The 27,452-nt window shown below is 46.4% G+C and overlaps 2 protein-coding genes across 10 annotated transcripts in view; both read left to right on the forward strand.

The window, feature by feature from the left end:
• LOC127441655 (5'-AMP-activated protein kinase subunit gamma-1-like) overlaps positions 1 to 27,452 on the forward strand; it is a 79,546-nt gene that overhangs the window by 42,367 nt on the left and 9,727 nt on the right. For 8 of the 9 annotated variants that reach the window (XR_007897346.1, XR_007897347.1, XM_051699286.1 and 5 more), the window contains 10 exons: positions 2,876 to 2,927; positions 3,238 to 3,347; positions 13,998 to 14,079; positions 14,536 to 14,594; positions 16,990 to 17,035; positions 17,172 to 17,226; positions 17,435 to 17,561; positions 17,752 to 17,917; positions 18,150 to 18,187; positions 23,604 to 23,750. Coding sequence is in view for 7 of the 9 variants with exons in the window: in XM_051699286.1 (XP_051555246.1) it covers positions 2,876 to 2,927; positions 3,238 to 3,347; positions 13,998 to 14,079; positions 14,536 to 14,594; positions 16,990 to 17,035; positions 17,172 to 17,226; positions 17,435 to 17,561; positions 17,752 to 17,917; positions 18,150 to 18,187; positions 23,604 to 23,750 (882 nt within the window). In the remaining 2 variants the exon portion in view is untranslated. The remainder of the gene's footprint in view (positions 1 to 2,875; positions 2,928 to 3,237; positions 3,348 to 13,997; positions 14,080 to 14,535; positions 14,595 to 16,989; positions 17,036 to 17,171; positions 17,227 to 17,434; positions 17,562 to 17,751; positions 17,918 to 18,149; positions 18,188 to 23,603; positions 23,751 to 27,452) is intronic. The other variant, XM_051699289.1, reaches the window with a different exon arrangement.
• Positions 14,604 to 16,983, forward strand: LOC127441662 (uncharacterized). Its single transcript, XM_051699303.1, has 2 exons — positions 14,604 to 16,028; positions 16,068 to 16,983. The coding sequence occupies exons 1-2, from the start codon at positions 15,613 to 15,615 to the stop codon at positions 16,306 to 16,308; spliced, it is 657 nt and encodes a 218-aa protein (XP_051555263.1). The 5' UTR covers positions 14,604 to 15,612; the 3' UTR covers positions 16,309 to 16,983.

Raw genomic sequence — 27,452 nt, forward strand, 5'->3', positions numbered from 1 at the left:
ACGGAATGATTACAAAGTATCAGAAAGAGTGCAAACAAAGCGTAATGTGGGCAAGTTCAAAGTATTGAGTCACTCTTAATAAGACGACATCTCCTCACACGACACCCGCCGGTTGAGAAAAAGTCAGGAAAAAAGTTACGAATTGATGAAGCAGTGAAGATAAGCAGTATACACTTTAAACTGTCTGTCAAAGTGGGATAAGTGAGTTGCTTACAAACAATCACTCTGTACTGCGTGTCATGCAGTAAATTTTTCCTAGTTAAATAAACATAATATCAGTATGACGAACAATGGTCAGCTTGACACTAATTTATTGATCTTATCTGTTCTGTTGAAACTATTATTCACAAATGTTTAAACATTTTACCATGGCAACAAATATTTTCTGCCAAAATACCTTAGTAACTGCAATTATTGTTACCAGGCCTACTGTAAAACCTTTTTCATATTGTAAATTCATATGGTATCACTTTCAAACTGTGTAAAAAGCTTGCAGAATCTTTTTCTGACTAAAAGTTCTCACCAGTTTTGTTTATCTTTTTTAATATTATTGTTATATTAACAACACATGAGTCATCAAAATATGTGACAAACATGTCCCTTGACTTTTCAGTCATGAAAAAGATTTAAAAGAGTAAAAAGTAAATCATTCTATAAATTAAACTTTTATTAAATAAAACAAAATGGTTTGACTATTTTTTTTAGAAAATATATTTGAATTTGGCAATTGCCTGAAAAAAACCCTGTCACCTTAACCTGGTACACCACTTCTATGACATTATATATTTACGCATTTTGTTTCGTGTTTTGTCAGGTCAAACATTAGTGCAAGGCCTAACGTGTGCAGAAAAGCAAAACAAAATGAGTAATTAATAATGTTAATAATTTAAAAAGAATGTTTGTCCCTTGATTTCATATCTGCTCAAATGTGCATATAGTGATTTTCCTACCACTGAATAGAAAATGTAAATATTAAAAACTCTTATTATTTGAACTTCTAAGCATTTATAAACTTTCTGTATTAAAGAACTTTACTTTGATGATAAATTATAATGTGTATTATGCTCAGACATAAAAAAATAAAATAAAAAAACACAATTTTCTGTCATGGTTCGTCATTTAAGTATTATATCAAAATGAGATTGAATCGTGAACCTTGCATTGCGTATCGAACTGAATCGTGAGATAACCATATCATCCCATCCCTAGTAATGAGACACACAAGAACCAATATTTGATTGTTAAACATGGCGCAACATGCGCTGAACGTGTGCAAGCGTAAATGGATTCATGGGTTTCAGGGTACAAGATAAGCATAAAAAAGCCATAGAAGTTTGGTTGATTATCTACAGCCACTTAGTTTGAAACGTCTTTCAATGACAACATATTGTTGGGCTAAAGCTTTTTCTTGTTTACAAACATTATTAAAAATTACACAACATATATTTATGGACAGTTACCACAGAGTGCTGTATCTTAGTGTCAGCAATGTGCACCAGCAGGGCTCAAGTACAGGCAGTCTTGACCATTTGATGCCTGCATTTACGTGTCCATTTCTTTTGGCTTAATGCTCCTTATAGACTTTTTAGCTGTAAAGGATTAGTCAGAGTTAATTAGTTAAACTTTTTTTTTTTTTTTTTTTTTTGAGAGAGAGAGATGTAATTTTGTTGAGAACATTACTGCAACAATGTGATGTCTATACTTGGAAGGGACGGGTTCGGTTCACTTAGTTTTGTCATGGACAGGCCATATTAACTCGTGGGAACTTAATAATATGTTGTGGCCACTAGATAATATGTTGAGGGAACGACATCCTTTTCTCGTGGCCACGACTTTTAATGACATCTCGTTCCCTCTACATAATATTTGAAAAAAATATTTTATTTGAATAATGAATGACATACAAAGACATGATTAATAACATTTTATTTTAATATTCACTATCCATAATAATTTTCTTCCAAGCAATGATGCATAAATAAATGTACACCTGTCTCAAAAACCATTGCAAATTAATTTATATAAAAAAAATATATGGTAAAAATACATGGATTTGGATATATTTTGGATTAAATACATAAATATTATTTAACTGTCCAGGTCAAGCTCTTTTATAATTATTCGAAAATCTTCTTTTCTTGCATGTATTGCATTTTCCAAACATTTTGTGTACATCCAGCGGTATCTGTGGAGGCGTCCGTGACCATTTAAATGATACATGATCAAGTTTTATTCAAACTTGCACATTTTCGTCTGCAGAGCCCATAAATTTTGAATGCATTTATGGCTTTCACTTGAGCATGTCTTAATGCCAGCAACCACACATGGCTGTCTCAAAGTGAGCTACCTTCCTAGACTGCATTGTGAGCATCATGCCACATATCGCTGCCAGTCAGTTTTTATGGTTTCGTTGACTTGCGAGCCATGAATGAATGATTCGCATTGCGTTGTTTGATGCTTTCACTTTGTTGTCTGACAGTAGAGAGCGGCAGAGTTATATCTAGGGCAGAGTTATGGGTTTATACATTTGACATAATGTATTTAATATGAAGTACTCTACCTGCAAATAGTGTTCCTGCACTGGAAATACGGAAAGGTAAATAACGATAGCCGAACTAGACTCGGAGTGTTCCAATGTCACCTCCGCAGTATTAATATTTCACTTTTTCGCATAATGAATCCTTAATGTGGCCTCGGTTTTATTGAACGCTGTGCCTGGGGAACATTATATAAACTCAGGATCATTCTGCTTTTGAGTGGAAGATAAGGAGAACTGAAATATGGATGAAAACCACTCTATAGAAAAAGTGAAAAGTGACTAACTTGAAGAAAGTGATTCTTAATGAAGTCATCAGCTTTTGTTTTTCTGTCTTAGAGTTGTGGAATTTATGAGGGCTTACTGGAAAAACTTGAACTTGATGATGAAGGTAAATTATTATGGTCATTTTTCCTCCTGTCTCTTAATATGCTCCTTGCACAACCATTTAAATGTCTAGAAGTCTGAATTATCTAATTCAATTTCAATGTTGTCCTGCTCTTAAATATTGGTTTGTTGTATGTAAACTGTACGCTTTGTACTGCATGTCTTTGAATCAGCTGCAAACTATGTATTTGATAGAAATTGCTTGTTCAACCAGATCTTAGTTGAACTGCAGTATCTAATAAGCATTAGATGCAACAGACATTTTAGTATTCATTTTTATTTTGTAACTGCATTCAGTTCTTTCCTGTTTTCAGCTGCTGAAGAGCCAGACAGTGACATTTACATGCGCTTTATGAAATCCCAAAAGTGCTATGACCTCATCCCCACCAGCTCCAAACTAGTGGTCTTTGACACTACACTACAGGTACATCTCCATTGAGTACTGATGTCCAGAACACGAAAGCAAAGGGAAAGGCCTTACTGACAATTTATTTACAATAGGCCAGTCATTAAAGGAATGGTTCCCTATCTGTCACTCACTCGACGTTGGTGTCGATGTAGTGACACTAGGGGTCACTCTTGGGAGCCCGAGACACCTCTGGTCTTTGATAAAAGGCCAATGAAAATTGTCGAGTGGTATTTGCATGCCACTCCCCCGAACATACGGGTATAAAGGGAGCTGGTATGCAACCACTCATTCAGATTTTCTCTTTGGAGCCAAACGGTCATGCTCATTGAGCTGAATACTACTGTTCATTCACCTGCTGGATCTGACGGCGCATTTCAGCGGCTTCTCCCTCCTCTGCACTGGTGCACTGCAGAGAATGCCCCTGGGCGCTTCGGCAGAAAAACTAGAGAGTATATTTTCAGAAAGAGCATTTTTCCCCTCTAAAAGAGTATATATTTCTCTAAAAGAGTGCACACACGGAACGTCTTTTTAAAGACGCGTCTTTTTAAAGATGCTTTTCCGATTGTGTGTTATTCCTGGTTGTGCTCGTTATCTCTCGCCTTCTAACGGTCACGATCACTGTCTTTCGTGTCTGGGCACTGCTCACGCGGAGACAGCGTTCGTGGATGGTCACATTCTCAGTGCGAGAACGTGTCCATGGCAACGTTGCGGTCGCGGCTCGCCTTCGTAAGGAAGCGAGCCACCCCAGAGGCTCCCGCCTCGGTCCTTTTACCCACGGGTTTGAGGCCAGCGCGGCTAGCACTGGGGGCGATTTGGGGACCCCAATGGGACCGCCTCCGCCGGGTATCCCCCCGCGGACCTCCCATTCCCCAGCACGCTCGTCTGCCCCGATCGGGCTTCCGGGTGAGTCCGCCGGCTCGTCTCACGGCGAGTTCGACCTCTTATTCGGAGCCCGCGAAAGTGATGAGCTCTCGAGCGCAGCATTGGAGAGCGGGCTCGTCCAGTCGGAAGCCTCAGCTGGGCTCCTCCCTTCGGGGTCGATCACCCAGTCACAGGCTGATGCGGAGATGACGACATGCTTTCCCGGACAGCCGCGAGCGTCGGTTAGAGTGGATTTCACCGCTCTTCCCTGAACCCTCGCGGCTCGGTGATTGGTTCCTGGGCTCGCGGCGCCGCTCAAAGCCACGCCCCGCCCCGTTCCTTTCTTCCCGGAAGTGCATGAAGAGCTGACAAGGTCGCGGGAGGCACCTTTTACTGCCCGGTCCCGATCTTTTCAGCTTCCCCGCTCTCACTACCCTCGATGGTGGGGCGGCCAAGGGTTATTCGGCAATCCCCCGGTGGATAAAGGCGCTCGCGGTGCACCTATGCCCGCAGAGCGCCGCCACCTGGCGCGGGTGCCCAAAGCCCCCGTCCAAGGCCTGTAGGTTTACGTCATCTCTGATGGTCAAAGCCTACGGCGCTGCTGGACAAGCCAACTCCGCCCTGCACGCCATGGCTCTCCTGCAAGTCTGCCAAGGCGCTAAAGGAACTGCACGAGGGTAGTTCCGCCCCGGGATTGATGCAGGAACTGTCTCTCGGGCGGACGATGGCCACACTAGTGGTCCAGGAGCACCACCTTTGGCTCAACCTGGTCGAGATGGGTGAGGCCGACAGGACACGATTCCTTGCTGCCCCCATTTCCCAGGCGGGCCTATTCGGCGACACCGTCGAGGACTTTGCCCAGCAGTTCTCGATGGTAGAGCAGTAGATGGATGCTAGCCGGCTTGTCCTGCCCCGGCGTGGCTCAAGATCCTGCACCCCATCTACTCATCGCCGAGGGCGTCCCCCTGCGGTGACTGCACCGGCTCCACCGCAGCCCGCCCCTCCGGCCCGGCCCCGGCGTGGAGCCCACCGCAGGAAGCCGACGCCACCCGTCTCACAGCCGGCACCGAAGAACCCACGGAGGTCTTCGAAGCGCCCCTGAGACGGGCGACCCAGGGACAACGAAACCCGCTGCTCTGGAGCTGGTAAGCAGATCTTCTTTTTGTTACCTTTTGCATTTAATTGCGCTGCATGCCCAAGTGGCTGCAGTACTCAAGAGCTCCGCAAGAGTGGTTTCCTTGTTCCCTGGGTCACATATTCAGTGTGTACGGCTGGCATCACGACCACCGTCCACCACTCCATTTGGCAGGTTGGCGCTCCAGCAGCGGTCTCCCACCCTGAGCGCCCAGCTGTGGCACAAATCCGCCCCCGATGTGACAGTCTCCACGGGTCATGAGGACAGGCCTCTTCCTCCCCCGTCCCAGGCTGTTCCGGGGGTGGTCACAAGGAGCCAGGTAAGTGCTTTGATGTCCTCGGACTCAGCACGGCCACGATGTGGTGTGGCACCTCAAGCTCCGCCCCGCCACGAGGCCCCACCCGCTGGTACAGTACCGAAAAAAGGCGGTGGGTTGCGGCCAATCTTGGACCTGCGAGTACTGAACCGGGCCTTACACAGACTCCCGTTCAAGATGCTGACGCAAAGACGCATTCTAGCGAGCGTCCGGCATCAAGATTGGTTCGCGGCGGTAGACCCGAAGGATGCGTACTTTCACGTCTCGATCCTTCCTCGACACAGACCCTTCCTGCGGTTTGCGTTCGAGGGTCAGGCGTATCGGTACAAGTCCTCCCTTTCGGCCTGTCCCTGTCTCCTCGCATCTTTACGAAGATCGCAGAGGCTGCCATTGCCCCGTTAAGGGAGGTGGGCATTCGCATTCTCAACTATCTCGACGACTGGCTAATCCTAGCTCACTCTCGAGACGGGTTATGCGCACACAGGAACCTGGTGCTCTCACACCTCAGCCGACTAGGGCTTCAGGTCAGCTGGGAAAAGAGCAAGCTCCTCCCGGTTCAGAGCATCTCTTTTCTCGGTTTGGAGTTGGACTCAGTCTCCTTGACGGCGCACCTTACGAACGAGCGCGCCCAGTCGGTGCTGGCCTGTTTGAAGGCATTCAAACAGAAAACAGCACCAAGTCGCTGCAAGCCACTCACATCCTGGGCAACCTCAACACTTCAGCGGACGCGCCGTAACAACAGGTTACCCTCAAGGGAGAGTGGAGACTCCACCTTCAGGTGGTCCAGCTGATTTGGAGTCGATTCAGTCAGGCACAGGTGCACCTGTTCGCCTCCCAAGAATCGTCCCACTGCCCGCTCTGGTACGCCCTCACCGAGGCCTTCCTCGGCATAGACGCGCTGGCACACAGCTGGTCCCCTGGCATTCGCAAATATGCGTTTTCCCCAGTGAGCCTGCTCGCACAGACCCTGTGCAAGGTCAGGGAGGACGAGGAGAAGGTCGTCCTGGTAAGCACCCTACTGGCCCGCCCAGACGTGGTGCTCGGACCTCACGCTCCTCGTGACAGCTCCCCCCGGGCAAATTCCCCTGAGGAAGGCCCTTCTTTCTCAGGGAAGGGGCACCATCGGGCACCCACGCCCAGACCTCTGGAATCTCCATGTCTGGCCCCTGGACGGGACGCGGAAGACCTAAGCTGTCTCCCACCTGCGGTGGTAGACACGTTCACTCAGGCTAGGGCTCCCTCTACGAGGCGCCTGTATGCCTTTAAGTGGTGTCTGTTCGCTAAGTGGTGTTCTTCCCATCAGGAAGACCCCCAGAGGTGCGCAGTCAGATCAGTGCTTTCCTTCCTGCAAGAGAGGTTGGAAGGGAGGCTGTCCCCTTCCACCTTGAAGGTGTACGTTGCTGCCATAGCAGCACACCATGACGCAGTCGACGGTAAGTCCTTAGGGAAGCATGATCTGATCATCAGGTTCCTAAGAGGCGCCAGGGGGCTGAATCCCTCCAGGCCACACCTTGTTCCCTCATCGGACCTCTGTAGTTTTTCAGGGTCTACAGAGAGCCCCCTTTGAGTTTTGCAGTCAGCCAGGCTTAAGGCACTCTCCTTGAAGACTGCCCTCCTGACTGCGCTCACTTCCGTCAAGAGGGTAGGTGACCTGCAAGCGTTCTCTGTCAGCGAAACGTGCCTGGATTTCGGTCCGGGCTATTCTCACGTGATCCTGAGACCCCCGACCGGGCTATGTGCCCAAGGTTCCCACCACTCCTTTTAGGGACCAGGTTGTGAACCTGCAAGCGCTGCCCCAGGAGGAGGCAGACCCAGCCCTGTCGTTGCTGTGTCCGGTGCGCGCTTTACGCATCTATTTGGATCGCACGCAGAGCTTTAGAATCTCTGAGCAGCTCTTTGTCTGCTTTGGTGTACAGCGGAAAGGAAGCGCTGTCTCCAAGCAGAGGATCGCCCACTGGCTCATTGACGCCATAACTATGGCATGTCTCGCCCAAAACATGCCGCCCCCGGTAGGGCTACGAGCCCATTCTACCCGTGGTGTAGCGGCTTCTTGGGCCCTGGCCAGAGGTGCCTCTCTAACAGACATTGCAGAGCAGCGGGCTGGGCAACACCCAACACCTTTGCAAGGTTCTACAACCTCCGGGTGGAACCGGTTTCGTCCCAGGTAGTGGCACGCAACACAAGTGGATAAGCCCGGGATAGCCGGCCGGGTGTATCGCTTGCACATAGCGCCTTCCACCTCCTTTTGAGCTGAAGACGTGCGCTGTTAATTCCCAGTAGTGTTCACAAAAGTTGTTCCCTGGTTGACTTCCTCCGAGCTCTGTGGCAGTCGAGTTTTCGGAGAGACTCACTGCCGGCCCAGTACACGCGCTAACTAAGAGCCCAGTTCTGGGGTAGGTGCTCCGCATGTGGCGGTTCCCTGTAAGGCTAACCCCATGCGATCTATATCTTCCGCTAGTTCGTTTCCCTACTGGCAATCTGCGTCTTCCTTGGGCAGAGCCCCTCAGTCTCCATGTTGTAGTAACTCCTCCCCCATTGGGCAGGATCTACCTTGAAGGCTCTCCACATGGTTGGAAAGACCATGTGATGTATTCTTCCACTTAAATATCCCCCCCTCTCTTGGGGCGAGGTGTGGTCTCCGCGGTGTCCTCCCCTTGGGAGGGACACCCCCCGACTAGACCTGGCGGCCCAGTCAGATAATCCCCCTTCTTTTTTAGTGAGTGGAAAAAGAGAAGGGGAAAGAGGCCACAACTGCGTTAAGCCTGTCTCTATCTCTGGGTAGTCGACTTGTCCCCAAAAAGGGCCGTTTGACACTCATAACTGTGTTGGGGGAGGTTACGTGTCGACCTGGTGCGCTGGCTATGAGGCACACAGCAAGTCTGCCCACCACACACCGCCAGTTCACGTAACACAGTTCAGCCTTGTGGCGTTTTGTATAGGGACCCCTAGTGTCACTACATCGACACCAACGTCGAGTGAGTGACAGATAGGGAACATCATGGTTACTGGTGTAACCTTCGTTCCCTGATGGAGGGAACGAGACGTTGGTCCCTCCTGCCACAACGCTGAACTACCCGCTGAAATGGCCGGACCTTATATCGGCTCCTCAGCGTAAAACCTGAATGAGTGGTTGCATACCAGCTCCTTTTATACCCGTATGTTCGGGGGAGTGGCATGCAAATACCACTCGCCAATTTTCATTGGCCTTTTATCGAAGACCAGAGGTGTCTCGGGCTCCCAAGAGTGACCCCTAGTGTCACTACATCGACACCAACGTCTCGTTCCCTCCATCAGGGAACGGAGGTTACACCAGTAACCATGACGTTCAAAATTGAAATTTATTATTTATCCACCCTCACATCTTTTCAAACCCGTATGGTTTGGTAAGGGAGAAATGCTCTCAAAGAATGTACTGTCCACGCTTTTTCATATAATGAATGGGGACTTCGAGCACCAAATTTCCAAAAAATCACCCTAGATGTATCATAAATGTAGTCGACTTATGACATACGACCTGTCTGTTCCTCAGACAAAGTTATCACATGGCTTCAGAATCTTGGAAAATTACGCATGAGTCATATAGACTACTTTTATGATACTTCTTGGTGTTTTTTTTTTTTTTTTGGTCATTTTGGATCTTGGATAACCCAAATCTCCATTTACATTAATTGTATGGAAAGAGTGTCCAGTGCATTCTTCTACGTTCAGTAGAACAATTTTTTGGGTGAACTATTCCTTTCAGTCATGCTCAGGCAAACTACATAGTGGTTTAGTTACTTTCTTTCAGTTTTGTTTCACAGTTTCAGCATGATATCCAAGTCATTGTGGTTAATGTTTCATCAGTAAATAAATCTTAGTTGGTGATTGAAATGGATGGGGTGTCTTTGAGGTGGACGGGGAGCAATCATAAAGCTATGTTTGTCATGGTTAAACAGTAATCATGTATGTGCAGTTATTAGGGTTGGGGAGCAAAACACCCCTAAAACTTGTTAAACTATTGACTTTATTTTGACTGAGGGCAAGTTTTAAAGTCCCCCTGAAGTGCCTTGAAAAACACAGTTTTCTTTAGCCTGTTGACGTATTTCCTACTGAAACATGAAGTTGGGGCGGGATGAACAGCTCCTGCCTTTTTGAAAAACAGCCGATAGGCTTTAGTTTACATCACAGCCCCTGCAAAGCAACACACAGACACACACACACACACCTGCTGCTTCTCATGTCTGAGCCGGTGTTCAGCGGTTGTGTTTAGAAGGGATCCCTCCCTCATCAATCTCACAAGATTCTTTCACTGCGTTAATTTATTTAAAGGAGAAAGGATTATTTTAAATTGTCTGTTTTGATGAATAGTCATTCTTGATGACCAATTCAAGCTCTAAAATAAATATTTAACAAATTTGATAACTTCAGCTATACATCTGCTACTGTTGGTCATGAGATATTGTTGATCAGTGGAGAAGTACATCAATCAGTTCTTATGATAAGCATCTGACTGGGTGGTCTAGTGGTAACTAATTCGGCCCTTGTGTTAGAAACTCTGAGTTCTAATCTACCCATATGGAACTTTACATTTTAATAAAACAATGATTGCATCCGCACCTCATTGGACACATTTTTGTTGCATTTTTCTTTGCGATTCGACCGGAAAGGAGCGAGAGGTACAGAACTCGCAGCAACGAGGACAGCTCGCCGCCCATTCTCGTTTCCCCAAGAACATCACTGCAGCACATATGTTGCCATCTTCTTACTGTAAATTTAACACATATGATGTTTTTAAAATTAAAAGCAGTTTATGAGCATGCTGTAATTTTACCCAGATCAAACTTTTCACTCAACTCTCGGACCTTCATCATGACCAAATCACTGCGAAGAAATCTACTTTATATTATTTTTATTTATTATTATATAGTATTAAAAAAAATATTAAGAGTGGAGACAGGTAACAGGATGGGGAAAACTGGGTCAAAAGACGGATTTGATCCCAGGTCATCCGCATGGTCAAAAACACACCCACACCATTCTTGCAGAGTGAGCCATTACAGCTACTCGTAAAAAAAAATGCAGTTTGTCTTTACTTTCTTTGTTACCACCAGACTATTTGAGTGCAAATAGCTGCACTGTGTGGCAGGTATGTACAACTAGTGTAAATAGTCACTCTGTAATAATAGTAATAATGTCATATTATTGATATTATTGAAGTTTTTATGCTCTCCATCATTAATACGGTTAGGTGAGCGGAAAAAGCCGCATAGCATCATAATAGAATGCGCATGCGCAAGAACTTGACGAGAGAGGGATCCCTTCTAGACATGACCGTGTTTAGCTCAGGAAGCAATCTGCCAAAGTCTGACCACTTTTCCACTGACCTGAGAATCAAATTAATCTGTTTCTACAAAACCAGGCTACAAAAAAACACAACGCATCGTGGTATTTGCTAACGTTGAAGCTTGAGCCTTTGTGCACGTCAGTGCAGATGAATGAGAAACAAGCGAGTAAAACATTGAAATACATCCTTGTTTTAAATCATGATACACTAAACATAAAGAATAAAGAACACTCACTCACGCTGTACGTCCAAAGAAACCCCAGAAAAACGGCTGCATTAAACATATGAAGAAACTCCAGTGAGTTTCCTCGCATCCAATTCGCACATTAGGATGATCCCATTCAGCAGTGATCATCCCTATGCCCTATTAGACTTCAAAGACAATTACCCTCCACTGTGAGGGCTTCAGATGGCTGAAAAGTGATAACAGTCATTTAAAACTAAATTTTTAAGTGATTCTTATTGGAAAATCTGTTTGGAGCGACACTACAGCATGGATTGTGCACCTGCGAAGTCATGATCAGCACAAGTTAGAACACAGACACGCTGATCAGATTGAGAGGGTGGGGATGTTTTCATTCTATAAATTATTTGATTGGTCAAAATTAATGCAGTACATTGTGAGTCATAATTTTTCTGGGTCTTTCTAGCCAGAAGAGAGAGACTGCAGATTTGAAATGCTTATATGTTCTAAAAACCAATTTTGTCAATGTTTAGAAGTACACTAGCATCTAAATGGACTTAAAGCTAAAAGATATGGATTAAAAGCAGCAAAACTTTAATTTTGATTTCACTTTAAAGGCACAGAGAAGAGAACTTCCATAGCTGTAAGGTTTAAGATCCTGTTGTCATGCCTTGACTTGAATTTGGATGAATGACACAGTGCTGTCATATTGTACTACTTGAAAATGTGAATGAAAGTTTATAAAAGGAGGAAGTGTTGCACCTGTGTGCTTTGTAAATATATAAAAAATGTTGAGTGGGGAGTTTATATGCCAGAAATAGAAAAAGCAAAAATGAGGAATTATTGTAGTTTTCATCTGCCTTTATACTAGCCTTTAAATGCATGGATGTTTGCCAGATATTGTTACATACCTAGGGACTTTAGCGACCCGGCACTTATATATACAAATAGATCTACAAAATGCCCAGATAGTGTAAAATACTCAAAGCATTTTTAAGACAATTAGAAATTAATAGAATAGAATATATTCTGTTATTTTTTGGTGTTTTATTTTTTTTATATCAAAGAGGTGATGCAACAAACAATAGAACGGATTCATTACTTCCACACTGAAATTTTATGAGACTCAAATGGCTGTCAAATGCATACAGAGCTACACATGAGTTACACATATGTACTTTCTCAGGCACTTATTGAGTGTTAATAGATGTACAACTTAAAGGATTTCAGGATTTCAAAATCAATAGCCATATCATACTGTTCATGTGTTACACTTGCTATAGTTTGCTTCCATGTTGCTTCTTTGTCAAATAGCAATATCAAATGTAAATTTAGTCAATCAGTGAAACAACAGCACCAACCTGTGGTAACAAATAACTTGTATAATATGTATGTTTACACGCATATTGGAAACTTATAATTCACCAACATTGCACAGAAAATCGATATGATATAGTAGTCATTTAAATGAATATGGCACTCATTTGTCTTGTAATAAACAAATAGATATCCTGTGACAGTAAACATAAATAGATATGAAATAATCATAAAAATATGAGTTATACAAGTGGAAATATACACTCACCACTTTATTAGGAACACATGTACACCTACCTATTCATGTGATTATCTAATCAGCCAATCATGTGGTAGCAGTGCAGTGCATAAAATCATGCAGATATGGGTCAGGAGCTTCAGTTAATGTCACATCAACCATCAGAATGGGGAAAAATGTGATCTCAGTGATTTCGACCGTGGCATGATTTTTGGTGCCAGATGGGCTGGTTTGAGTATTTCTGTAACTGCTGATCTCATGGGATTTTCACACACAACAGTCTCTAGAATTTACTCAGAATGGTGCCAAAAACAAAACGAAAAATCCAGTGAGCAGCAGTTCTGAGGACAGAAATGCCTTGTTGATGAGAGAGGTCAACAGAGAATGGCCAGACTGGTTCGAGCTGACAGAAAGGCTATGGTAACTCAGATAACCCCTCTGTACAACTGTAGTGAGCAGAATAGCATCTCAGAATGTACAACACGTAAAACTATGATGCGGATGGGCTACAACAGCAGAAGACCACGTTGGGCTCTTTACTAGGACCATAGTGTTCATAATAAAGATGTCAGTGAGTGTATATTTTGACACTATTACATATCTCGGGTCACTAAAATCCCTATACACTTTTGGTAGTTAAAACATTTTTAATACAATTTTTTGACATATTTTTATTGTTAAACAATTTATAAGAGAAAGGTTGAGGAATACTAAAGGGGTGTGGGCATAATTTCAAATAATGGATGAGGAAAAGAAGGTGGAATAAGGTCCCTGGTAACTAATGACCCGAGGTATGCATTTAAGGGTGAAATCATTAATAAAAAACGTTTTCATTTAATGGATGACTTGTTAGTTGTTATAAACTGGAGGCTGGAAACAAATTTGTGTTAGAAATGTTGCACCCAGGGTGCAAAATTAACACTCACTGAGCCTCATATGTGAGAACAATTGGTGAGTAAATAAAATGTTACTCCCAAGTTGGCAAGAACTTTGTTATAAACTGCAACATTACAGGGTTTATATTAAATGGTAAGAATGATAGCCTGACCCTTGCTGATGTACTTACTGTAAGTGACATGTTTTATTAAAAATCGTGAAAATACAGTTTCATGGCTGGTAAAATATTGCCAGTAAATTTCACTTGCCATTGGCAGGTGTGGAAAAAAGTGCATTTTGGACCCTGGTTAAATTGTGTTCACTGTGATTTTGGCTTTCAACACCAGTGACTTTAGAAATGCTTTATGGCATCTGAAAAAAAGCATTGTTTTGTGAACCCTTTGTTCTCTTCTAGGTAAAGAAAGCTTTCTTTGCCCTGGTTGCTAATGGAGTTCGAGCTGCCCCATTGTGGGAAACCAAAAAGCAAACCTTTGTGGGTGAGAAATTGCTGCTTTGGCACACACACACATACACACATGCTCTCACCTGCATTTCCTTCATTCTTTTTACTGTCATTTTTCAGTCATGCAGAAAGACAATGTTGTTTAATCTTGTTTAACTTGTTTAATCATGTGCTGACTTATGTGACTATATGCTCAGTTTTCTTTTTTCTTTGTCTTAAACGTAATGCTGGAATACTTAATCGGTAATCGGAAATATATTTTGAGCAATAAAATCATTGCTTCAGGACATTATTTGTTCACCTGTAACATAATTGGAAAAGCATATTTTAGGTAGCTAACCATAAATTCTTGTTGCAGATTGGTTAAAATTGGCTGGCTGCTTTCTTCCTTTTTGAATTTTCTTTTTCTTATTGAATTATTGTTAGATACATGCAAAGAGAAGATCTCTCAGGTCGATAATATAAAACTAACAATATGTTTTCTCATTAGGAATGTTAACCATCACAGATTTCATCATCATACTGCACAGATACTATAAGTCACCGCTGGTAAGAGTTCAGACACTACAGAAAATAAAATATTGTCACAGTCTGTCTCCCTCATTATCTTCAAGGACTCTTATTTTGAAGTTTTCCCCCAGACTCCATTTCCCAGGATTCACTGCCCTAATCACTCCTATCAGTTCATCATCATCTGCACCTGCCTTCTATTCCCTCATTGAGTCCTTGAAGTGCTACGTTGTGAAGTGTCACGTTTTTGTATTGTTAACCTGTTAGCCTTATAGTTTGTTTTCCACTCCAGTGTTTGGTTCCACTCCATCGTTTATAATTAAAAGATTAAAAGGAATCTACTCCTGCGTCTCCTGTTCATCTTCCTCTCCAAGACATCCACGTTACAGAAGGACTGACCAACAACAAAGAATACGGACCTAACAAAAATACGGATAATCTTACCTGCTCTTCCAGACGTCGTCATCTACTCCAGTGATCCCTCTAATCCTCCTCTTCCACTCGTCTAGACCCTCACGAGCATCGAGCCCAACCAAATGGATCTACCACCTACAGTAGCAATCCTCCTAAAACAAGGGGACCGTCCAATTGAGAATCACGTACATGAGTTTCTCCATCTTGCTAATTTGGTGCACTATGATGACCACACTCTGAGTTTCTTCAGGGCTGGCCTGAGTAGTGCATTGAAAGAGCTGATGCCTCTGTCGGGACCTCACTGGACGATCTCCGACCACGTGGAGGTGGCTCTGCAGCTTTGCGGCTCATCATTCACTGTGGGTTTGGAGGATAAGGACTTTGAATCTCCTCCCACAGTGAACACCCTCCAACCTTCCACGGCCTCTGTCTCCACGCCTTCCATGGCCCCTATCTCCAAGGTAACTCCTCTCCATTTAATTTCCCAAAATAATTTTTTTGGGGGGCTTATCCTCTTCAGTTTCCAGTGGTCGATGCCCTATCGCAGTCAACGGTAACGACCACGGTTAACGAGCCAGAACCAGTGCCTGTAGCCTCGACCGTCCCAGAGCCAGTGCCTGTAGCCTCGACCGTCCCCGTAACCATGCTCCCTGCTGGCCAAAAGAGGAGGAGGAGGAGAAGGAAAAGGACTCTTCCTCAATCTCTGCCCATGCTCACGACCACGGAGGTCATTCCCCAGTCTCTGCCCATGTCCATGACCACGGAGGTCGTTCCCCAGTCTCTGCCAGTGATCACGACCACGGAGGTCGTTCCCCATTCTCTGCCCATGTCCATGACCACGGAGGTCGTTCCCCAGTCTCTGCCAGTGCTCACTACCACGGAGGTCGTTCCCCAGTCTCTGCCCGTGCTCACGACCACGGAGGTCATTCCCCAGTCTCTACCCGAGCTCTCGACCGCGGAGGTCGATACCCAGTCTCGGCCTGTACTCTATCCCACGGCTTTCGGCCCCGAGCCTTCCATGGCTCCGCCCACTTCCCCAGAGTGTCCTCCAGCGGTTCTGCCTCCTAACCCAGTCCTTGCCCTGTGGCTGTCTCCCAGGCCTCCTAACCCAATCCTTGCCCTGTGGCCACCTCCCAGGCCTCCTGACCCAAACCTAGCCCTGCAGCCACCTCCCAGGCCTCCTGACCCAGTCCCTGCCCTGCAGCCACCTCCCAGGCCTCTGGATCCATTCCCAGACCTGAAGCCGCCCCCTAGGCCTCCTGATCATCATCCTTGGATCCTTCATCTTCTGCATCATCATACCCTCATCCATCGTTGGGCAACAGGAGTCGCCCTTTAAAGGGGGGGGGTAATGTCACAGTCTGTATCCCTCATTCTCTTCAACTCTTATTTTGAAGTTTTCCCCCGGACTCCATTTCCCAGGATTCACTGCCCTAATCACTCCTATCAGTTCATCATCATGTGCACCTGCCTTCAATTCCCTCTTTGTTTCTCAGTGTATAAATACCCTCTAGTTTTGTTAAGTCTTTGAGTCCTTGAAGTGCTACATTGTGAAGTGTCATGGTTTTGTATTGTTAGCCTTATAGTTTGTTTTCCACTCCAGTGTTTGTTTCCACTCCAACGTTTATAATTAAAAGATTAAAAGGAATCTACTCCTGCGTGTCCTGTTCCTCTTCCTCTCCAAGACACCCACGTTACAAATATGTACAACCTCATAACATTAGATGCTTTGTCACAGTGCATTAGTATTTTCTGTTCTGCTGTTCACTTGTAATTTTGCTGCATACTTCACAGCACTGGTTTGATGGCTGAACATGGAGGCATAGCAGAAAATGAAATAGAAGTGCCCAAGCTGAATAAAGCTGTTGGCATTTTCTCCTAATATACCCAGAGTTTGAGCTGCTGCATTCAGTTTATTCACAAAGCAGCAGTGTTCATTTAAGGTTATACGTATGTAGGACTTTTAACAAAATTTTAAATCCATTATTTTAAGTCACGCTCTGTTTAATGTATGCCTCAGGTGCAAATATATGAGCTGGAGGAGCATAAAATTCAGACTTGGAGAGGTAAATATTTTTATTTGCAAAGAGTATTCCCATGGCTTGTAGTCATTGTAATGTCACCGTGTCTAATCATTTACTTATATGAACATTTATTATTCATTAAGGTGTTTTGATTCTTTTTTTCTGCTTTTGCCAACAGAACTTTACTTGCAAGAAACTTTTAAACCTTTAGTCAGCATATCTCCAGATGCGAGGTGAGAAATATGGACCTCATAATATTTATGTTGACAGCGTTTTATCACTTTTTCTCAAATCAAATGTAGCAGTTATTTCACATGACATCTCAGTTTGAATTTCTGCACCATTATCTTCTCAGCAGGGCTTGCTGAACAGTTTAAATGTGGAAAATAAGTGGATTTTTTGGGGGGTTTTTTGTTACGCTTTTCTTTTTTTGTTTTCTAGTATATTCAATGCTGTTTACTCACTCATCAAAAATAAGATCCATCGTTTGCCAGTGATCGATCCAGTCACTGGAAATGCCCTGTATATCCTCACACACAAGAGAATCCTCAAGTTTCTGCAGCTCTTTGTAAGTATAGGAACAGAGAACCACTTCCACTTATTGGTCTTTTAATGCATTTAATTATCATGCTTTTTTTTATTTTATAAATGTTAGTTGTCAGGAAATCTAAATAGGAAAAATTAACTGAAAACTTTTCTTTTTCATGGTGAGATATGCATTTTCGTATGCACTCATACTATATGTTGTGATGCTATAGGTGTGTGAGATGCCTAAACCAGCCTTCATGAGACAGAATCTAGAGGAACTGGGCATTGGCACATACAGCAACATAGCTTTCATTCACCCAGACACACCCATTATTAAAGCACTGGGCATCTTTGTGGAGAGGAGAATATCTGCCCTGCCTGTGGTGGATGTTGCAGGTAACAACACATTGTCCTAGGCCCTGTCTGCCCAGTCATATACCATCCTTCATTCAAGCTTGTGCTTTGCCATAAATGTAAAAACATGTAAAGTCTGGTCTACAGACTCCATTTTTAGAAAAAAGTGTTGATTGTGCACTTATTTACAGGTCAAATTCCAACTGTATCTGTAATGTAGTACAGTCACACTGTCTTTTTTTACATTTCATTTTGCATCTCTCTCTTCTCACAGGAAAGGTTGTGGACATTTACTCCAAGTTTGATGTCATTGTAAGTTTGTAATTACTTAAATTTCAGCTCTTTAATTTAAATTGTTGAGCAAGCAAATTTATTTGTATTTAATAATAAAATGTATTTAATTTGTAGTGACACCCATAAAATCAGATTTTATTACATATATCTTAAGGTCTGTTTTAGGGCTGCAGTGGTACACAAAATTCACGGTTTGGTACGTACCTTGGTTTTGGGGTCACGGTTCGGTACGGTTTCGGTACAGTGCAGAAAAACTAAGAATCTTTCTTTAAATTATTTATTTTGAAAACACAGTGGCTGATGGGCAACAATTCTTATTTTTATTCTTAATATTGTGAAGGCTCATTTATACATGACTGCACTATGCGTACTGTATTTCGAAATTACAATACAAAACTTAAGAGCCTCTTATATTCACATTGTAAAAAACATAAATAATAAAAGTAAACAAAAAGTGCAATTATAATAATTGTAACAAAATTAAGCAGTGCAGATTTCTGTGTCTTTTGCCATTCAGCTCACCACTTGTAATTTTAAATTTTCTTTCAGGAAAATCAGAATATCCTCCAGAGAGGGCAATGCGTGGACAATTACAGCACGTGCTTGTTTAGAGCAGACACTACAGAATTGCTTAAATGCGTTCTTGTAGGAACTTTATAATGGGGCTCAAGCACGTTAAGCAGATGCTTAAATCCTATGTTGTTGACGAGTATGGTCGCATATCTGCAGCAATAAATATTCGTATGGCGTTCGTTATCGCTTTAGCTCTGTCAGAGCTTGCAGCGAGAGGCTGCTTGAACGCTGTGGAGAGACTAACTTGCACAGGCTGTTTATGCTTTGCTCCAGTAAACTCAAGAGACATGTGGATGATGTCGTCACAAATGAGTCATCATGATAGATGTGCAAGACATACCCGACTTCAGTGAAACAGAGCCGACACACAGCCTTCGTCCTGTTCACTACTCGTTGCCCAGTAATACTGTACAGTAGTTTACTGCAAAACCATAATGCCCCAAACAACAGATTTTAGAGAAGGCAGTGGGTCTTCAATCTCTGTCTTATTTAAGTCCGACAAATTTATATTTTGTTTAGTTCCATCACAGTTGAGAAAATAGCGAGCTAGCTAGTATAGACTTCACATGCATTTATCTGATCCACAGTTTCTAGGGTAACGTGTGGCACTTAAGTTCCCTATCTGTCACTCACTCGATGTTGTGTCGATGTTGTGACACTAGGGGTCACTCTTGGGAGCCCGAAACACCTCTGGTCTTTGAAAAAAGGCCAATGAAAATTGGCGAGTGGTATTTGCATACCACTGCCCCGAACATACGGGTATAAAAGGAGCTGGTATGCAGCCACTCATTCAGATTTTCTCTTTGGAGCCGAACGGTCAATGCTCACTGAGCTGAATTCTAATGGCTGTTCATTCACTTCTGCTGGATCTGACGGCGCATTTCAGCGGCTTCTCCCCCTCTGCACTGGTGCACTGCAGAAAATGCCCCTGGGCACTTCGGCAGAAATAAGAGTATATTCTGAAAAAAAAAGAGCATATTTCTCTAAAAGAGCGGCACACACGGAACGTCTTTTTAAAGATGCCTTCCCGTTTTTGTGATATTCCTTGTTGCGGTCGTTATGTCTTGCCTTCTGACGGTCACGATTGCTGTCTTTCGTGACTGGGCGCTACCCACGCGGAGACAGCGTTCATGGATGGGTCATTTACTCATTGCAAGAACATGACCATGTCATGACAATGTTGCGGTCGTGGCTTGCCTTCGTAAGAAAGCAAGCCACCCCAGTGGCTCCCCGCCCCGGTCCTTCTACCTATGGGTAGGAGGCCAGCGCGGCTAGCACTGGGGGCAATTTGGGGACCTCAATGGCCGGGTATCCCCCCACGGACCTCCCATTCCCCAGCATGCTCGTCTGCCCCGATCGGGCTTCCGGATGAGTCCGCCGGCTCGTCTCACGGCGAGTTCGACCTCTTGTTCAGAGCCCGTGAAGGTGGTGAGCTCTCGAGCACAGCATTGGAGAGCGGGGTCGTCCAGTCAGACGCGGAAGCCTCAGCTGGGCTCCCCCCCTCGGATACGGTCGCCCAGTCACAGACTGACACGGAGATGACGGACATGGTTTCCCGGGCAGCCGCGAGCATCGGGCTAGAGTGGAACCCTCTGCTCTCCCCTGAGCCACTCACAGCCATGCCCCGCCCCAGTTTCTTTCTTCCCGGAAGTGCATGAGGAGCTGACAAGGTTGTGGGAGGCACCTTTTACTGCCCAGGCCCAATCTTTCAGCTCCCCCGCACTCACAACCCTCGATGGTGGGGCAGCCAAGGGGTATTTGGCGATCCCCCTGGTGGATTAGGTGCTCCCGGTGCACCTATGCCCGCAGATCGCCGCCACCTGGCGCGGGCGCCCGAAGCTCCCGTCCAAGGCCTGTAGGTTTACATCGTCCCTGACAGCCAAGGCCTACGGTGCCACTGGACAAGCCGCCTCCACTCTGCACGCCATGGCTCTCATGCAAGTCCACCAAGCCAAGGCGCTAAAGGAACTGCACAAGGGTAGTTCCGCCCCGGGATTGATGCAGGAACTGCGCTCGGCGACCAACCTCGCCCTCCGGGGCGACGAAGGTCATGGCACGGTCTCTCGGGCAGGTGATGTCCAACTTGGTGGTCCAGGAGTGCCACCTTTGGCTCAACCTGGTTGAGATGGGAGAGGTCCCATGAGGGAATGAGGCGCGGTCTGAAGAGTGCCATTTCAGCAGGTTAGGCACTCCAGCGGCGGTCTCCCCGCCCCTGCACACCCAGCTGTGGCACAAATCTGCCCCCGATATGACGGACACCAAGGGTCACAAGGACAAGCCTCTTCCTCCCCCATCCCAGGCTGTTCTGGGGGTGGTCACAAGGAGCCAGGTAAGTGCTTCAATGTCCCTGAACTCAGCACAGCCACGGCACGACGTGGCACCTCAGGCTCTGCCCCGCCACGAGGCCCCACCTGCCTTGAAGTGGCATCTGTTCGCTAAGTGGTGTTCTTCCCGATGCGAAGGCCCCCAGAGATTCGCAGTCGGGTCGGTGCTTTCCTTCCATGCAGGAGAGGTTGGATGGGCGGTTGTTCCCTTCCACCTTGAAGGTGTATGTAGCTGCTATAGCGGCACACCACGACACAGTAGACGGTAAGTCCTTAGGGAAGCACGACCTGATCATCAGGTTCCTGAGAGGTGCCAGGAGGTTGAATCCCTCCAGACCGCGCCTCATTCCCTCATGGGACCTCTCTGTAGTTCTTCAGGGTCTACGGGGAGCCCCCTTTGAGCCCCTGCAGTCAGCTGAGCTTAAGGCATTCTCTTTAAAGACTGCCCTCCTGACTGTGCTCACTTCCATCAAGTGGGTAGGAGATCTGCAAGCGTTCTCTGTCAGTGAAACGTGCCTGGAATTAGGTCCGGGCTACTCTCACGTGATCCTGAGACCCCGACCGGGCTATGTGCCCAAGGTTCCCAGGACCCCATTTAGGGATCAGGTGGTGAACCTGCAAGCACTGCCCCAGGAGGAGGCAGACCCAGCCCTGACGTTGCTGTGTCCAGTGCGTGCTTTACGCATCTATTTGGATCACACACAAAGCTTTAGAGTCTCTGAGCAGCTCTTTGTCTGCTTTGGTGGACAGCGGAAAGGCGCTGTCTCCAAGCAGAGGATTGCCCACTGTGTCATTGACACCATAGCAATGGCATATCACGCTCAGGACGTGCCGCCCCCGGCAGGGCTACGAGCCCATTCTACCAGGAGTGTGGCGGCCTCCTGGGCCTTGACCAGTGGCGCCTCTCTAACAGACATTTGCAGAGCAGCAGGCTGGGCAACACCCAACACCTTTGCGAGGTTCATCTTCGGGTGGAGCTGGTTTCATCCCATGTAGTGGCAGGCACAAGCAGGTCAGTCCGGGACAGCTGGCCGGGTGTATTGCTTGCGCATAGCGCCTTTCACCTCCCCTGAGCTGAAGACGTGCTCTGTTGACTCCCAGTAGTGTTCACTAACTGTGTTCCCTGGATGACTTCCTCCGAGCCCTGTGGCAGACAAGTTTGCGGAGAAACTTGCTGCCGGCTCAGTACATGTGCTAACTAAGCCCTGTACTGGGGTAGGTGCTCCGCATGTGTTGGTTCCCCATAGGTAACCCCATGCAACTTATATCTTCCGCTAATTAGTTTCCCTGTTGGTAAACTTCATCTACCTTGAGCAGAGGCCCCTCTGCTCCAGTCACCATGTTTATAGATACTCCTCCCCCGTAGCGTAGGACCTACCATTGGACTTCTCAACATGACATACTTCCGACAAGGCTCGGCAAGACCATGTGATGTATTTCCACTCAAAATACCCCCCCCCCCCGGGCAGGGTGTGGTCTCCGCGGTGTCTTCCCCTTGGGAGTGACATCCCCCGACATAGACCTTGTGGCCCCAATCGGTTAACAAATTTCACTCTTTTTTTGGGGAGAGAAAAAAAAGAGGATAAGAGGCCACGACTGGGCTAGCCTGTCTCTATCTTTTGGGCAGTCGACTTGTTCCCGAGGGGCTGTTCGACTCTCATAACAGCGTTGGGGGAGGTTACATGTCGGCCTGGTGCGCTGGCTACGAGGCACACAGTGGTCTGCCCGTCACACACCGCCAGTTCACGTAACACAGTTCAGCTAGTTGTGGCATTTCGTATAGGGACCCCTAGTGTCACTACATCGACACAACATCGAGTGAGTGACAGATAGGGAAAGTCCTGGTTACTTTCGTAACCTCCGTTCCCTGATGGAGAGAACGAGACGTTGTGTCCCTCCTGCCACAACGCTGGACTACCCGCTGAAATGGCAGGGACCTTGTGTCGGCTCCTCAGCACAAAACCTGAATGAGTGGTTGCATACCAGCTCCCTTTATACCCGTATGTTCGGGGGAGTGGTATGCAAATACCACTCGGCAGTTTTCATTGGCCTTTTTTTCAAAGACCAGAGGTGTTTCGGGCTCCCAAGAGTGACCCCTAGTGTCACTACATCGACACAACATATCGTTCCCTCCATCAGGGAATGGAGGTTACAAAAGTAACCAGGACGTTTTGGTTCCGTGCAATCTTTTTTCATTTTAGTTCTACGCAGTTTGTGTTGTTCGTTATGTTGTTTTAATATTGGTTTCACGCATGCTAAGATATGTAATCAATTGTGTGACTGCGTGTACCATACGGAAGGCCTTGTATCTGTTCGGTTTGACGTGGATACATGTACCGTTGCAGCCCTAGTCTGTTTACATATTGGAATTTAATACTCAGTCTATTTATTATGATTATATGTACTGTATTTATTATGAGGGTGAAATTGTAAAAAACCTGTGCTGAGTTATCTCTGTGTAGCATAATGCATTGTGGCTGTATGGAGAGGTTACTCTAGCATTGCTCTATGTTCATTAGTATTGTGGGTTTGTGTAGAACCTAGCTGCTGAGAAGACCTACAATAACCTGGACATCACCGTGACTCAGGCTCTGCTGCATCGCTCACAGTACTTTGAGGGGGTTATGAAGTGTTACCGGCACGAGACTCTGGAGACCATAGTGGACAGAATTGTCAAAGCCGAGGTGTGATTTACTCAGTCATTTCTAATTTCTCTCTTCTTGTATGATTTTCACTTATCCCTTCCACTGCCTGTAAGTGAGTAACCACAAGGGGAAATTCATTTAAAGGAATATTCCCTGGTTATTTTCAGCGTAATGTTGATGGACCGCTTCTGTGGCATGCTCTTTATTTTACACCAGATAATAGTTTTGACTCGTCCCTCAGTGTGTATAAATAATCAGAAAATGTGTTTATATTTATAGAGCGCAACAGGCTGGTTCCGGAAGTAAAAATCCCATTAAATTTTTTTCCATAGGGAAACTGATTCTTAACAATAACTTATAAAACTTTAAAGACAGACCTACCGCGAGCATCGAGATTGTTAATAAATGGTATATGCCTCTGTTGAAGCCATCGGTCCTCATTATTTCAACTTCATTTAAAAAACAAATAGTGTTTAATAGAGAAATTCCTGGTGAAGAATTACACTACCCATGATCCTTGAGAGAGAACCACCAATCAGAGAATCGTGGCCAACAAAGTGCGGCAAAAGAGCTCTGCAGCAATCGCCAACTTAAATTAAACACTGCAAATTATGCAACTGAACTGGACTCCCTACACTCTCAAACTACTTATATATTTGTATACTTTATACACCGATCAACCACAACATTACAACCACCTGCCTAATATTGTGTAGGTCCCCCTCGTGCTGCCAAAACAGTGCCAACCCACATCACAGAATAGCATTCTGAGATGATATTCTTCTCACCACAATTGTACAGAGCGGTTATCTGAGCTACCATAGACTTTGTCAGTTCGAACCAGTCTGTCCATTCTCTGTTGACCTCTCTCATCAACAAGGCGTTTCCATCCACAAAACTGCTGCTCACTGGATGTCTTTTGTTTTTGGCACCATTCTGAGTAAATTCTAGAGACTGTTGTGTGTGAAAATCCCAGGAGATCAGCAGTTACAGAAATACTCAATACCAGCTCATGTGGCACCAACAATAATGCCACGGTCCAAATCACTGAGATCACATTTTTCCCCATTATGATGGTTGATGTGAACATGAACTGAAGCTCCTGACCTGTATCTGCATGATTTTATGCACTGCACTGCTGCCACAGGAATGGCTGATTAGATAATCGCATGATGGTGCCAGACGGGCTGGTTTGAGAATTTCTGGACCTACACAATATTTGGTCGGTGGTTTTAATGTTGTGGATGATCAGTGTATGTGAATATTTTGCAATATACTTAAAATATATTCTTTCCATAGTTATAATAAACAACTTTAAATCAATAGTTTTAGATTTGTCCAATTCGATTACGTCACTCGCGGTGCTTCTTTGGATTGTAGTTCATTCCCTCATTTAAGACGTTAAGTGCACAATTTTGTACCTTTTTCTTTTTGTTGGATTTTCAAATACTTTTTGCTTCAAATCAAAGTTTGTTTTTTGTGTATGCCTCTGCATGATTTGTTCCCTATCTGTCACTCACTCGACGTTGGTGTCGATGTAGTGACACTAGGGGTCACTCTTGGGAGCCCGAGACACCTCTGGTCTTTGATAAAAGGCCAATGAAAATTGGCGAGTGGTATTTGCATGCCACTCCCCCGAACATACGGGTATAAAAGGAGCTGGTATGCAACCACTCATTCAGATTTTCTCTTCGGAGCCGAACGGTCATGCTCACTGAGCTGAATACTACTGTTCATTCACCTGCTGGATCTGACGGCGCATTTCAGCGGCTTCTCCCTCCTCTGCACTGGTGCACTGCAGAGAATGCCCCTGGGCGCTTCGGCAGAAAAACTAGAGAGTATATTTTCTGAAAGAGCATTTTTCCCCTCTAAAAGAGTATATATTTCTCTAAAAGAGCGCACACACGGAACGTCTTTTTAAAGACGCGTCTTTTTAAAGATGCTTTTCCGATTGTGTGTTATTCCTGGTTGTGCTCGTTATCTCTTGCCTTCTAACGGTCACGATCACTGTCTTTCGTGTCTGGGCACTGCTCACACGGAGACAGCGTTCGTGGATGGTCACATTCTCATTGCGAGAACGTGTCCATGGCAACGTCGCGGTCGCGGCTCGCCTTCGTAAGGTAGCGAGCCACCCCAGAGGCTCCCACCTCGGTCCTTTTACCCACGGGTTTGAGGCCAGCGCGGCTAGCACTGGGGGCGATTTGGGGACCCCAGTGGGACCGCCTCCACCGGGTATCCCCCTGCGGGCCTCCCATTCCCCAGCACGCTCGTCTGCCCCGATCGGGCTTCCGGGTGAGTCCGCCGGCTCGTCTCACGGCGAGTTCGACCTCTTATTCGGAGCCCGCGAAAGTGATGAGCTCTCAAGCGCAGCATCGGAGAGCGGGCTCGTCCAGTCGGAAGCCTCAGCTGGGCTCCTCCCTTCGGGGTCGATCGCCCAGTCACAGGCTGACGCGGGGATGACGACATGCTTTCCCGGACAGCCGCGAGCGTCGGTTAGAGTGGATTTCACCGGTTCCTGGGCTTGCGGCGCCGCTCAAAGTCACGCCCCGCCCCGTTCCTTTCTTCCCGGAAGTGCATGAAGAGCTGACAAGGTCGCGGGAGGCACCTTTTACTGCCTGGTCCCGATCTTTTCAGCTTCCCCGCTCTCACTACCCTCGATGGTGGGGCGGCCAAGGGTTATTCGGCAATCCCCCGGTGGATAAAGGCGCTTGCGGTGCACCTATGCCCGCAGAGCGCCGCCACCTGGCGCGGGTGCCCAAAGCCCCCGTCCAAGGCCTGTAGGTTTACGTCATCTCTGATGGTCAAAGCCTACGGCGCTGCTGGACAAGCCGCCTCCACCCTGCACGCCATGGCTCTCCTGTAAGTCCGCCAAGGCGCTAAAGGAACTGCACGAGGGTAGTTCCGCCCTGGGATTGATGCAGGAACTGCGCTCGGCGACCGACCTCGCTCTCCGAGCGACGGAGGTCACGGCGCGGTCTCTCGGGCGGACGATGGCCACACTAGTGGTCCAGGAGCGCCACCTTTGGCTCAACCTGGTCGAGATGGGTGAGGCCGACAGGACACGATTCCTTGCTGCCCCCATTTCCCAGGCGGGCCTATTCGGCGACACCGTCGAGGACTTTGCCCAGCAGTTCTCGATGGTAGAGCAGTAGATGGATGCTAGCCGGCTTGTCCTGCCCCGGCGTGGCTCAAGATCCTGCACCCCATCTACTCATCGCCGAGGGCGTCCCCCTGTGGTGACTGCACCGGCTCCGCCGCAGCCCGCCCCTCCGGCCCGGCCCCGGCGTGGAGCCCACCGCAGGAAGCCGACGCCACCCGTCTCACAGCCGGCACCGAAGAACCCACGGAGGTCTTCGAAGCGCCCCTGAGACGGGTTACCCAGGGACAACGAAACCCGCTGCTCTAGAGCTGGTAAGCAGATCTTTTTGTTACCTTTTGCATTTAATTGCGCTGCATGCCCAAGTGGCTGCAGTACTCAAGAGCTCCGCAAGAGTGGTTTCCTTGTTCCCTGGGTCACATATTCGGTGTGTACGGCTGGCATCACGACCACCGTCCACCACTCCATTTGGCAGGTTGGCGCTCCAGCGGCGGTCTCCCGCCCTGAGCGCCCAGCTGTGGCACAAATCCGCCCCCGATGTGACAGTCTCCAGTCCCAGGCTGTTCCGGGGGTGGTCACAAGGAGCCAGGTAAGTGCTTCGATGTCCTCGGACTCAGCACGGCCACGATGTGGTGTGGCACCTC

The sequence above is a fragment of the Myxocyprinus asiaticus genome, chromosome 5 (genome assembly GCF_019703515.2).
Source record: "Myxocyprinus asiaticus isolate MX2 ecotype Aquarium Trade chromosome 5, UBuf_Myxa_2, whole genome shotgun sequence".
Lineage (NCBI taxonomy): Eukaryota > Metazoa > Chordata > Actinopteri > Cypriniformes > Catostomidae > Myxocyprinus > Myxocyprinus asiaticus.